This window comes from Hoplias malabaricus, chromosome X2 (assembly GCF_029633855.1).
Source record: "Hoplias malabaricus isolate fHopMal1 chromosome X2, fHopMal1.hap1, whole genome shotgun sequence".
Lineage (NCBI taxonomy): Eukaryota > Metazoa > Chordata > Actinopteri > Characiformes > Erythrinidae > Hoplias > Hoplias malabaricus.
This window is the reverse complement of record NC_089819.1, coordinates 7,706,134-7,719,479: the sequence shown is the minus strand read 5'-3', so window position 1 is coordinate 7,719,479 and position 13,346 is coordinate 7,706,134. Positions and strand designations below refer to the sequence as shown.

The 13,346-nt window shown below is 39.6% G+C and overlaps 2 protein-coding genes across 2 annotated transcripts in view; one reads left to right on the top strand and one right to left on the bottom strand.

Moving 5' to 3' along the window:
- Positions 1 to 4,538, top strand: part of LOC136676561 (unconventional myosin-Ih-like) — a gene marked incomplete at its 5' end in the record, with an annotated part of 21,153 nt that extends 16,615 nt beyond the window's left edge. The window contains 6 exons of the mRNA XM_066653657.1: positions 452 to 545; positions 1,020 to 1,075; positions 2,014 to 2,149; positions 2,298 to 2,368; positions 2,497 to 2,594; positions 4,406 to 4,538. Of these exons, the coding sequence (XP_066509754.1) occupies positions 452 to 545; positions 1,020 to 1,075; positions 2,014 to 2,149; positions 2,298 to 2,368; positions 2,497 to 2,594; positions 4,406 to 4,538 (588 nt within the window). The remainder of the gene's footprint in view (positions 1 to 451; positions 546 to 1,019; positions 1,076 to 2,013; positions 2,150 to 2,297; positions 2,369 to 2,496; positions 2,595 to 4,405) is intronic.
- Positions 4,539 to 5,587: 1,049 nt separating this feature from the next.
- Positions 5,588 to 12,474, bottom strand: LOC136677268 (BTB/POZ domain-containing adapter for CUL3-mediated RhoA degradation protein 3). Its single transcript, XM_066654760.1, has 7 exons — positions 12,425 to 12,474; positions 10,998 to 11,211; positions 9,608 to 9,777; positions 8,810 to 8,896; positions 8,604 to 8,656; positions 8,222 to 8,417; positions 5,588 to 8,024 (listed from the first exon to the last, which is right to left on the bottom strand). The coding sequence occupies exons 1-7, from the start codon at positions 12,425 to 12,427 to the stop codon at positions 7,806 to 7,808; spliced, it is 942 nt and encodes a 313-aa protein (XP_066510857.1). The 5' UTR covers positions 12,428 to 12,474; the 3' UTR covers positions 5,588 to 7,805.
- Positions 12,475 to 13,346: the final 872 nt, after the last annotated feature.

Below are 13,346 nucleotides of genomic sequence, written 5' to 3'. Positions count from 1 at the left end.
CCTCGTCTTCCTCATCTTCACTCTGACTGCTGAGCTTGGAATCTGTGTTCAGACACTCTTCAGACAGGCTGCTCAAATCTGAATTATGTTCGTATCTGATGAGATCAGGGCAGGTTTGATGTGTGAACTGAAAAAATCCACATGAAATGTGACTCATTCCCAATCAGGTTAAAGATGTGATTTATGTCACTTAAGGGCAGGGCTTTTTGGCTTCCTACCCTTGTAATAGTTACACAGGCATCGTGGTTACTATGACAACCATCGCAGATCCATCATCAGATGAGAACAGTCTGAAAAGCTGTAGAAACAACATTTACATATTTAGAAACCTTGAGTCATTTTTCTCTTTGTTCATATTGAGACATGGCTCTATATGAGGTGTCTGGTTATTGTTAATGTTGTATACTAATAATAAACACAAATAATATAATGATCATTTCTGTGTTGACAGATGCAGCAGAAGGTCATCACCAGTGCCATATTTAAAGGGAAGAAGGACAGTTATCCTCAGAGCATTGCTGTCCCTTTCCTGGACACTAGAATCAGTCAGTACCCTGTATCCTTTTTATCATCATCATAATCATCATCATCATCACTGAGATCATTTCAGAGTTTCAGTCAATACAGCGTCCATAAAAATGTACAATATTCAATCTCAAAGCTGCACTGATGTTCTCCACTGGTTATTATACAAGTGATGATTCAGTCATTATAGTGGCACCTAGTGGCCTGGATATAACTGAGATTTTGTACTAAACCTATTTTAAACATGGCTGTGCTCATGTAGGGGACCCACTCTATGAAGCAACAGCTGCTTCATTCAGGGATGACATAGCAGTTTAGTTCTTCAAAAAAATGCCAAAATGGTATATGTTAGTATTAAATATATAGAGACTACAGCAGTAGATGTGGTGATGTGGCTATATGAGATTCAGCAGTCGTCTCTGTGATGACCATTATTTCTTGGCTCTAATTTCTTCTGCTCTGTGTTTTATGTCCATGTTTTCCATGCTGAGCAGGTGAGCAGGATATTAACATGCACGTCCTGCAGATAATACGCCATGAACGCATCAAGGTACATCAGTGTTCAGCTCAATAATAGGGTTCTGATGATGTTTTGAGTGACAATATGTGAACACACTCCCCACAGAGGACACACTTAAATATGTGACATAATAATGTCATCGTAATTGCATTATTTCATTTAACAAAGTTTAACAAAGTGGAAAAAATATAATATATATAATGCCAGATCTTTATTTAATTTATAGAAATATAAATTTAGCAAAAATGTACTTTTGTACATTTGTTTGATGGCCATTTACTCTTCTCCCTCTCTTTCTCTCTCTCTTTCTTTCTCTCTCTCTCTCTTTTTCTCTCTCTCTTTCTTTCTCTCTCTCTCTCTCTCTCTCTCTCTCTCTTTCTCTCTCTCCCTCTCTCTCTCTCTCTCTCCCTCTCTTTCTCTCTCTCTCTCTCTCTCTCTCTCTCTCTTTCTCTCTCTCTCTCTCTCTCTCTCTCTCTCTCTTTTTTCTCTCTCTCTTTCTCTCTCTCCCTCTCTCTCTCTCTCTCTCTCTCTCTCTCTCCCTCTCTTTCTCTCTCTCTCCCTCTCTTTCTCTCTCTCTCTCTCTCTCTCTCTCTCTCTTTCTTTTTTCTCTCTCTCCCTCTCCCTCTCTTTCTCTCTCTCTCTCTCTCTCTCTCTCTTTCTTTTTCTCTCTCTCTCCCTCTCTTTCTCTCTCTCTCTCTCTTTCTTTTTCTCTCTCTCTCCCTCTCTTTCTCTCTCTCTCTCTCTCTTTCTCTCTCTCTCTCTCTCTCTCTCTCTCTCTCTCTCTCTCTCTCCCTCTCTTTCTCTCTCTCTCTCTCTCTCTCTCTCTCTCTCCCCTCTCTCTCTTTCTCTCTCTCTCTCTCTCTCTCTCTCTCTCTCTTTCTTTTTTCTCTCTCTCCCTCTCTCTCTCTCTCCTTCTCTTTCTCTTTCTCTCTCTCTCTCTCTCTCTCTCTCTCTCTCTCTCTCTGTAGTACAGTGTTCCTGTAGTAAAGTACGATCGTAACGGGTTTAAGCCGAGACCAAGGCAGTTAATCCTGACCCAGTCTGCACTGTATCTCACTGAAGAGGCCAAAATCAAACAGAGAGTTGAATATGCCTCACTCAAAGGTGACAGTGACTCCTGGACACTTTACCTTTAACTTTAAAGTTCCAAAACATTGGGTTAGTCTGTGAACGCTGATAGATATATAAAACTGTATTTATCAGATGTAATATTTCAGTAACGTTTGTTGTTTTTCTGATTATAAACACGCAGGCGTTTCTGTCAGTAATCTGGGGGACACCATGATCATCCTCCATTTCACTAATGATGACCCCAAACAGAAGGTATGGAGAGAGCTTAGAGGCTGAACTGTTAAACGATGATATTTAAATGAATATAAATGTTTTGTAATGAAATGACAGTGGGGGCTGATGTCGGTGTTTAACCCTGTAATGAACCCACTCTGTTTCAGGGAGATCTGGTGCTGCAGTGTGATCATCTCTATGAAGTTCTGACCAAACTGAGCACGCTCGCAAACAAGCAGAATGCCATCAAAGTGCTCCAGGGAAGGTGAGGAATCGGACATCAATTCCTGACTTAGCATTAACCTCCAGCAATTGAGTGTGAGGAAGGAAAATGAAAAAAGGATATTTGATTAGGTCATTTCCTTGTTTTTATTCACAGTCAGCTCAGGATTGTGTGTTGTTTTTCTTTTCTTTCAGATCAGTAGTTTTATATGAGTAGGTACAGAACCATCATCTCTGTTTTCTACCCATTTAAACATATCAGCAAAAATGGTTCTTTATGGAACCAAAAGTAGTTCTTCTATGGCATCGCTCAAAGAACCTTTTGTAGCATCTTTATTTTTAGGAGTGTAGCCTGAAGTGACAAAAATTCACCTTTTTGATGTATAGTCTGATAAAGGCGGCACAGTGGCACAGCAGGTAGAGTCCGAGTCACACAGCTCCAGGGACCTGGAGGTTGTGGGTTCAAGTCCCGCTCCGGGTGACTGTCTGTGAGGAGTTGGTGTGTTCTCCCTGTGTCTGCGTTGGTTTCCTCCAGGTGTTCCAGTTTCCTCCCATGGTCCAAAAACACATGTTGGTAGGTGGATTGGCAACTCAGGAGTGTCCGTATGTATGTATGTGTGTGTGTGTGTGTGTCTGTTGCCCTGTTGGGGACTGGCACCTCCTCCAGGGTGTGTTCCGGCCTTGCGCCCAATGATTCTGGGTAGGCTACGGACCCACCGTGACCCTGAACTGGATAAGCGGTTACAGACAATGAATGACTGAAGGTAGAGACTAAGGCTGTGCAAAGGGCTTTGGAAGTCTTAGGATCTGCTTTGATGGCAATGTTTTCTGTTTAACTTTGACACTCTTTTATTCCTCAGTTCCCCTAAACATTACCACACTCGCAGTCACCAGATAAATCTACTCAGGGAAATGGAACACAGCGTAACAAAGTTACAAAGTGTTCTTCTGCACATTTTCTGCAGCTGCGTATTTCCAACAGAGAGGATGTCAATTCCCCAAAACCTGAGGCACTTAATGCATGGTTCTGTGAATCTAGACATTTTCACATGACATGACTGCAGTGTGTCTTATTTTGAGTGATGGGAGTGTCTGAAGTCTTTTTTTGACCCAAAGATGTATTTTAATTTCATTTTTAAAAAGTGTTTGGACATTTGAGGAACTGATTTAAAGGAACACCGTGTAAGATTTGGATTTTTGCTTCTGGGGCTCCCACTACTGTAATTTGACAGCACTGTACTGGAATCAGTGGGGAAGAGAAGGAAGGGGGTGGTTTCCTACCTTTGTTTGAAGTTACACAGTAGAGTTTCTGCAGTGTTGAGCTCAGAACAGCCACGGCAGAGGCTCTGTTCTCCCTTTTAGAGGTCAGTGAAGCATCACAATGATTGTGAAGCTGTAAATGGAAGGTAATAATATTACATAGTGTTCCTTTAAATGTTCCCATACAGCTGTCTTCTAATCCTAATCCCTTCTAATTAATTGTAAAAAGTGAACAAATAAATATATTTTAAAACCCCTTAAATTGGCTTAAATAGAATGTTATATTGGCCTTCATTCAGTAGACAGAGATGTATGAGTATGCATGTCCAACCCGGCAAGTTGATGGGGTTGGTTCTTTAGGTGTATGATGTCAGAAAACTTGGTTGTCCGAATCCACCCATTTGAGATTTAGAACCCTGCAATTTCAAGTGGCAATGCTCAGCTGTGGTTGTGGGTGCTAATTCACTCATGATCCGACTTCTAACAAATAACGTACACCACATGGATATGTTAACGAGATAGAATACATTTTTAATTCAGTCCCTGTTCTCATTATGGGCTGTAAATAATGGACTAATGTGTTGAATCTTTTAGCATAACGTTTGAAATCCAGAAGGGTAAGGAGAGCTTTGTGGACTTCAGCACTGGGCAGGAGCCCATGGTGTGCAAGGGCAAAAACGGCCATCTAATGGTGGTGAGTGAAAATTACATCCTTAAAGATATTTAATGATAATATTTAACACTACCACAGTAGATACAGTGGGTCCTTGAAAGAGCTCAGTCCTAAATGGCACTCATGATCCTAGAGCCCATAGCTGCTCATGGCTACTAGGCTGTGTCCTATTCCTTAGTTTGACAGAGGAGAGCGCACTAGCACCTTGTGTGTGGACTTAAATGAGGACTGTAGCAATTGCACTAAACCAGCTTCTAAACAAATACCAGTGAAAGAAATATAGCAAAGTGGGGACTTTGAGGAGGACCACAGGGACCATGGCAACATCTGGGACAGGTTCAGGGCTCATATCTGTATGTAGTGGATGAGGGAATAATGTGTACTTACAAAAGGTTTGTTTATTTGTAACACGGCCATAAAATCTGTTATGTTTCACAGGTCACACCACGGACAAGGACTCAATGACCTGAGTGTAACTGTCCATTGTAATCCAGGTTCCAGGAGCCCCTCTGTGGACACTACAATCCATGGATGCTCAGTTTATATAAAATTGGGCAGTATTTGCATACAACCTACGCACATCCTCCCGTGTACTTTAAATCATCGCTAGGATCCTTATAACACATGCTACAATGTAAATGCTGTGTAAATAGTGGTTGTTGTATTGTTTTGGGAAAACTGGCAAAAAAATCTACATGTTCACTACAGATCCAGAGTATCAATATTAGTCGTGCTTTTCAATTTCCAGTGCAATATAATATAATAGATGCAGACTTCAGACACCAAACACATCTTGGCTGCGTGATTAAATGTGAAGAGGACTCTACCACTCACCACTGCCTCAAACAGAGCTGGAATGTAGCTTAATTATGTACATGTTTTCACCCTCAGGTCTTTGCAAATAATGCAGATAAATAGATGTAAGGAGCTGGTTTTAAAGTTGACCACAGTTTAAATCAAAACATGACAATAATCTGAGATTTCTATTACTTTTTCATTTTGGTTCCATCTGTAAAACCTGACAGGAAGCCATATGTACAATACGTTTTCTACTTGCACAAAAAGAGGAATAAAGGATCGAAAAACAGCCTACGTTTGGTCTTTAAAAGTTGTAGAAATCTTTATTTGCAATACAGTGTGTATAAATATAATTTTAGGTAAAACATTTTAATCATGTGCACAACTGTACAAACACCTCTACAGTATAGAGCCTACTGTTCATCTGTAAATATATATTTTAATAAAACTAGTGATGAGAAAACCTGATATTACACACTGATTAATTACTGAAACTGTATGTATTCAGGTCTTTAATATAAATGCGCTGGCCTTGAGTCAGCTTTCATGAGCCTCGCCATAACTGTAACCACAGGACCAGCACTTCTTTTACTACTGTTCAGAATGTGGGCCAGATCACTGATCCAAGACCAGTTTTATGCCTTCCAGTATGTAAAAGTCATAATATAAAAATGACAAGCTCAACCCTACAATGCTTTGAGGAAATGACAGAACTCCTCTCAGCAGTGCCTTCAGTATCTAATTACTCTCTAATCAGCCTGGAACAAGCCTTCGTCTCAGTTTCAGCCCCCAACATAATCACTTACCAGACCCACGGCGACAGCGGTGCTGCCATTAATTAAACATCACATGGTGAAACAAAGCGGGATTTGCATTTCAGCTCAGCTTCCAAAAACTGAAGAACCTGCTGCTCCCTACATAAGTCATTTCTCATGTGGAGGAGCGTTTACACTCTGTAAAATCCACATGAACAATGCTGCCCTCTTGTTACCGAAGCAGGAAATATCAATCTTTAGAATAAACCAGGGTCTGCCTCGAAAAACAGAATCCCGTGCTTCATCAATGAACTCTCAGCTCAGCTTAATCCAACTGTGGATGTTCTGTTTTATGACGCTGCACCATTACTGCCACAGACACATTGCAGTGGCAGCTTACTCAGGCCCAACTTGCCCTCAGCTTTTAACACTTTCCCAAACAGGGTCTTGTGTAGACTACTTGTCAATTTATTTTTTTATTTTCTTTTATTATTTCTGTAATGTTCATGGCATCAGTCACAAATCTTCTGCTAAAATACTACTCAGTCACTACACGAATAAAGAAACATAAAAGCAGTTATTTCTCCAATGAGCCCTAATGTAGTAGGAATGTATTGTTTTACTTGTAAATGCTTTAACGGAACATTCCATTTAACCACATTACGTGGAAATTACTGGCAATGATCAAAACTAAGCACAATGATGATTCAAATGGAAATTGGAGCATTATTACATTTATACTGTGCAAATCATTTTTCCATCTGAGTTGTTTGTTTTTCAACACTTTTGATGTGCTCCCACACTAAGACCAACCCTAGCTTAAATATTTAAACTGGGGCACCAGCAGAAGTAGGTTTTGTGAAGCTGAAACGTTGTTTGAAACCCTGTTTATGCTAAAGGCTTTCTGAGGCAGACCCCAGGTCCAAGTCCAATTATTAAAATCCATTAGAATCATGAGAACACATGGCAAGAGACTGGCCCTCAGTGACACTACAGGGATGAACAAATCTATGCTCAAAATTCTGAGTTTGAACAGTCACTGAGACTCTCAAACACAGACTCAAGATCCTGTCACGTCTGACAACACACAATATGCCAGAACCTGCCCTAAACATAACACTGTGTTTTAACCCTCACTGAAGCCTGCTCATCTGTCATACTTTAATATATCTGAAACAAACCCATGAGTAATAGGACTGTTTCCCCATTCGTGTTTGTTCAGAAAGAAGCATTAAACCGAAGCGATCAACTGCAATGTTCTGTATGGAAATAGGCTACATTCATTTATATTAAAAAAAAAAAAAAAGCACAAAACTGGCTAAACACAAAGGGAATGTGTCAGATGCAGCAAACTGAGAATTAAATGTTTATATATGAGGACTGTGTTTTGGAGACTAATCATTGAACTCAAACTGCCTTTGCTACAGAGTCTGGCCACTTCTGACACAAGAACTCATCATAATCTTCGCAAAAACAAACAGAAAGGAGTCCTAGAGTCTAGGGGGGAGCGGAGAAAAAAAAAAAAGAAGAGAGAAACATCCTTTGGGATCAGAAAGCACTGTCAGACCCTAAAGCCCTGTATATTTTGAACTATTGTATGAAATCTCCAGAGTGTTTCTTTTCTGCATGTCCTCCCTCATCATTCTTCAGGGCTCTATGAGGTTCGTGCAGTTTGAGAGGAAGGAAGGAAGGAAGGGAGGAGTAACTGAAGCGCTGGTGGTCTTTAAGGCACAGGGTCAGGGGTGGAAGTTAAGCACGGCTGTGGAGGTCACTGGTGGTGATGTGTGCGGTCATCTGGACGCTTGATGTGAATTCGGCGAACCCTCTCGATGCGCTCGCGCTCCTCGTCTTCGTCGAGGTGATTTGAACGCCCTGCAGCGCCCCCTGTGGCCTCCAGCAGTGCGTTATCAGGTCCACGCCCGTCCTGAGACTCATACAGCAGGATGTTGAGAGTCTCCTCATAGATACGCGCCTCAGGAAACTCCACCTGTGGAAGAGGAAGTGGGGACAGAAATGTTATAGTGGGGGAGGAGACCTGTATGTGTGCAGTAACCAGGATAATGTGGTGGGAGCTACAGACAAATCAATATTTTAAATGTTTCATAGAACTCTGGCTTTTAATTTGACATTTACATGCTCCTCTATATGGTGTTTTAGGTCTTTAAAGTGTTTCCTGCTTGTTACCTTCGTTTGTTTCTTCTCAGTAGCGTAGACGATGGAGGTGCAGCACACCTCGGCTATCTTCCTGCCCTGGCCATAGAAAGACCAGCAGCAGATCTCATCGCCAATCACGTCCTTGATGAAGAGCACGCGGCCGTTAAAGCGCAGAGAGAGCTTATCAAACAGCTCGATGTTCTTCAGCATGTTGTCGTCTGAGTTACTGCACAGAGAGAGGAGATGGGTAGAGGTGTTCAGGCTTCCGGTGCTAGAGCTGATCTAAGATCAAGTTCTTGAGCTTCTACGTCTTAATGAATGCACTTCTATGGGTCGCATTAGATTATGTATCATTACTTGGTGGTTGTGTAAAAGGTACAGTTACCAAGGGTTATGTTTAAAGTGCTCTCACCTGGTGTAGGAATATTTATTGTTGCTTCGGTTGTACAGCAGTTTGACGGTAGGCTGCAGAGATGAATGGTTCATGTGAAATTTTTCATGTACATTAATATATTATTTAAAACCATTCATGTTTCTCAAATCATAAATGTTTAGAGCAGGAAAATTAAACATTAGATCTAAAATGCTGAATTACTTCCAGACTGGGTAAAGTGGTACCTTATTGGACGTGGCGATGAGTCTCTGCTCTTCTTTAGATGAAGTTACCAAGGGCACTTTACAGAAGGGCTCATATGCATCTTTGTTCTGAAGAAAAATAAAGATTTATCATTGTTTAATGATAAAATACACCAGTGAGGTACAGTGAAGGGAGGTGTATTGTAGCTCTACAATGTACAAGTTTGTCTGTCAGTTTGACCGTAGTCCTAAAGTTGGGTTTTCTTTAGCATGAAACATTAACATGAGTAAATTCAAATGATTGTGAGCAGAGAAATCAAATCTCAGCTGAACTGAAATCCTCCAGGACCAGAAGCGATACCCTCTGGTAGTGCTGGGCGATACGAGCGCAAACCAATATCACGATTAATTGTACATTTTACCAAAATTACGATTAATGAGCGATTATTTTGTTTTTGTATTTTTGACCCTCATTTCAGTGACGAGGCTTGTACTGTACATAGGCTCCAGTATTAAATACGGGATACATTTCTAATGTAGCTGGGAGCTCGTTTTTTGAGCACTGTTTATATTTGGTGTGTGATTGTGCTTTGGTCAGTTTTGTTCCTCGGCTTTTACATTTGATTTTGTTCAGTGTCATATTAATTATAGTCAAAACACAGCACGTCCATACCACAGACGCTGTGTTTTTCTTTGGTAAAAGCTGCTCGAGTCGCTTGGTCAGCCTCTGCGTTTAGGTTGCTTCCATGTGGCAGAATCACGTGACTACAGCTTGGTAGCATGGTTTTAAAGTGACGGTACATTGGGAACAATATTAATTCCATATAAGAGAGTATTTACCTGCAGAGCTGCCTGGCACTCGTCCACAAGGCCCTGCACCAGGTAGTACTTTGCCTCAGCAAGCAGCTCCTCAATCTCGCGCCGACTCTCTGGAAGAGGCACCACTCCATCCCGCAGGTAATTCAGGATTGTCCCAAAATGTTTCCCACACCTGTCGATCAGGATCCAGCCTGGAGGAGGCAACACAGAGTGCTGTATTTCACAGAATCCATATGGATTAAAGCAAACTACAATTATTAAATATTTGTTTGATCCAGGATTTTTAATTTGTCTTTTGTCAGACTCATGTGGAGCTCAGATCTGATGGGCTGCTCAAAACCTTTCTTCCTCTAGCAATAAAATGTTTAATACAGTGACTTAGCATGGACACAGCTGTACTTATAAATATAGAACATCTGCTTCCACCAGTGGATTAAACCAGCATTAAACATTTCAATACTGGACCAATATTAAACATATGAAATTAATCATTTACTTCAAATTAAATATTTTGTCGTGCTGCAGTTAGGTTCAGCTGAAAAAATACCACAGAACCAACAATAAGATGTTTCCTTTGTGTCTTCTGTAAACGTTATTATAAATTTGATACATAAATGAGAAACTACTATTTATTTCTTCAGATGATATCATGAATATTGCTTAAAGGCACTGTCCACTCATTTTCATACTTTTAAACACTATGTTAAGCGATGAACGAGCTCTGAAGCAGCACAAAAAAGAATGACATTTAAATTATACTTTCTGTAGTTTCCTTCTTTTGGAACCCATCAGGGTTAGCAATATGTCTTGATCACTCACCTTGATAAACAAATCAGAGCCTTTAAAGCCCTACTGGGATTGGTGTGGTTTATCAGGGGGACAGTTGTCATGAAATTGTCTGCAAATCTCTGCAATAAAACTTGATGCATCCTGACTGCATTAAAATAACTACTGGGGACAATATTTCCCGAAATGGGCTGCAGCCCCACCCCGATCTTAACGATGGCGCTTGGCTGGGATTCAAGCCTCTAGAAACAGCTCTCGGACTCTTGTGCTGCCTGGGCAGATGGGTTAGTTTTGGCCAGCCAACATTTGTTGCATTGGAGCAATGTAGAACACGGGTCCTCAGTACAAGGTCACAGGACAAAGTGTGTTTATTTCACAAATTACAGGCTACAGTTTTGATGCCTGCACCCCCCCCTCCCAGTACCAGTGTCAATCATTCACGATTTTACTTTATAAATATATAATAAAATATAACATTGGTTAATCCTTATTGCATTACATATCTAAGATTTCTAAAAAAAATTAATTCATTTTGTTTTCAGGACAATTTTAAAAAGTGATTATTGTCTAAAAACCTGGCTCTAGACCACCACTCCTAATGTGAACAATGGGGAGAGGTCAGTACCTTCGCTGTCTGTGAGAACCTCCATGCGGCCGCTGAACATGGCCTTGAGCATGGTGTCCTGCTTGGTAAGCGTTTGCATGGTGGTGTAGTACAGTGCACCTCCTACGTTCAGCTTCACATATTTAGAGCTTGGACTGGAGCCCTTGAATGAAGTGGTCCTCGTTGTAGCCGCCGGCACAGCCGAGCTCACCACACTTTCTCCTGACATCTCTTCCTGCGACAGAGACAGACACACACCGACAAGCACATTAAAGAGGGTGGAGGAGAAATGGAAAACTCATGACTAATAAGAAATGCTGAGCTTTAAAACTGATTATAAACTACAAAGAGGGAACAGACAACATATATACGTTTTAAAATGGAAAGAGGATCTAACCTTAGGTAGACGTTTCCTTACCATTAAAGGAAAGGTTTCACCAAAAGTTCAAAGGCACCCTTAATTATCATACCTCGCTAATTTACTGTCTTTTTTTTTAAACCATAAAGCAGGAGAAAAAAACAACAACATAAAAACCCTAATAATTCTGAGCTTTACTTATGTGGATATTTTAAGTTACTGCTAATGTGGCATATTTCTTGATGAATGGATGAATCCTCAGTTAACAATTAATTTAAATTGCACTTGCACACAATACATCAGTCTTGATTCCACAGTTCACACAGGATGTGTAACGATGCTATTTTGGGAGCAGTTGTTAAGCAATGCATGTTTATTACAGTGACTAAACACAGATGCTGATTCTTTCTGGGCGAAGAATACTACCAGCTGATTCCGTTGTTAAGCCTTTCAAATGATTCAACTGATTTGAAATGAACGTGTAAAGAGTCAAATCATCTATTCGTCCACCTAACAATATATTAGTCCTGAAACCCTTAGCTAGCGCTATAGTTGTTAATAAATGATACAGAATCATCGCATTTTGCTACTAGTGCAATATGCTGCCAAGAGAGGAACAAACATCTAAAATGTTTTTTCACGTTTAATATCTTACATTCTGAGTTGTCTGAGCCAGAGAGGGCTGTTTTCTAAACCATTTTTGGTTTTAGAATCCTAACGTTATTTTATCGTTTCAGTAAATGTTATAATGATTTCAACGTACAAAAAACGTTCACACTCACAATAAATGTTATAAACACGCCTTTTAACTACACTAGCGACTGACGCCCAAACGCGCAGCTAATGTTAATTTCTTATACGAAGCCTTTCCACCTTAAATTGTAGCAGAGCAGTGAGGTCATTTAAGGTGGAACGGACAAATATAACTCTGAAATAAGTGGCTACGTTCATCCTCGTCAAACACAAATTACCTAGTCGAAGTTTCAACCAAATATAGAAATTCAAGCATGAGAGGGTCTAAAGACTGAAATAAATAGGTTATATTTTAAAACATAATTGTAACATTCAGTAAAAAATAGCTTTTACTCACCATAGAAATCCCCGAAAAGTTCGGGCCTGCGAGGAAACGGGCGCTTCCGCTCAGAGCCAAGCGCGTTCACGAGCGAGTATGTATGTATTTATTTATTTAATTACCATATTTTAAAACGGACATTTACATTTTTTTATATTTCAGATAATTATTTTATTTTCACCAGTTATATCTTAATTTCACTACTACTACTACTACTACTACTAATAATAATAAAAATAATATCAATAATTGAAACACTTCATTGATTTATTTTTTATTTATTTTATTTTTTGGAATGTGTGATTTGCTTGTAAGAAAACCCTGTATAATCATGCTGTATATTAAACACAAATAAATATAGTTGCGGTAAAACATGAACATATACATTTTCTTTTTTCACCAACAGTAAAATAAAAGTAGTTTCTTTTCAGATAAATATTTTAAAATAATAATTTACGCATTATTTTATATTAACGATTCAAATCATTATACACATGTTTAAATGTAAATTAATTGCCCAAAAATACGTTATGAAATTGATGTATGGTTTTCACATTACATAATTTTTTACATAATGTTTTTGCAGGGTTTTTTTTGTAAGATTCGTGAGGCTGTTGGGTGTTTTCTTACATGTGAATGAGACATGATGTAGGTGGATGTTTAGGGTGAGGTATTGTGCTACTTCCTCTGTATGACCTATCAAGCTGCATTTGTGTTCTAGACGAGTGGCTTTGGAGCTAATTGATTAAATTGTAAATTTATTTTGGTCAGTTAAAATATATTCAAGAAAATTCAAGAAAACAACATATTTTTGTTTTTATTTCATTTTGAAAATGTCCATTTTTGGGGGTGACGTGGGTGGTGGAATTTTATGTTCTCTGACATTGCTGTGAGAATTTGATGGATACAATGCTATTCATATGGATAAGAACTGGCAGTT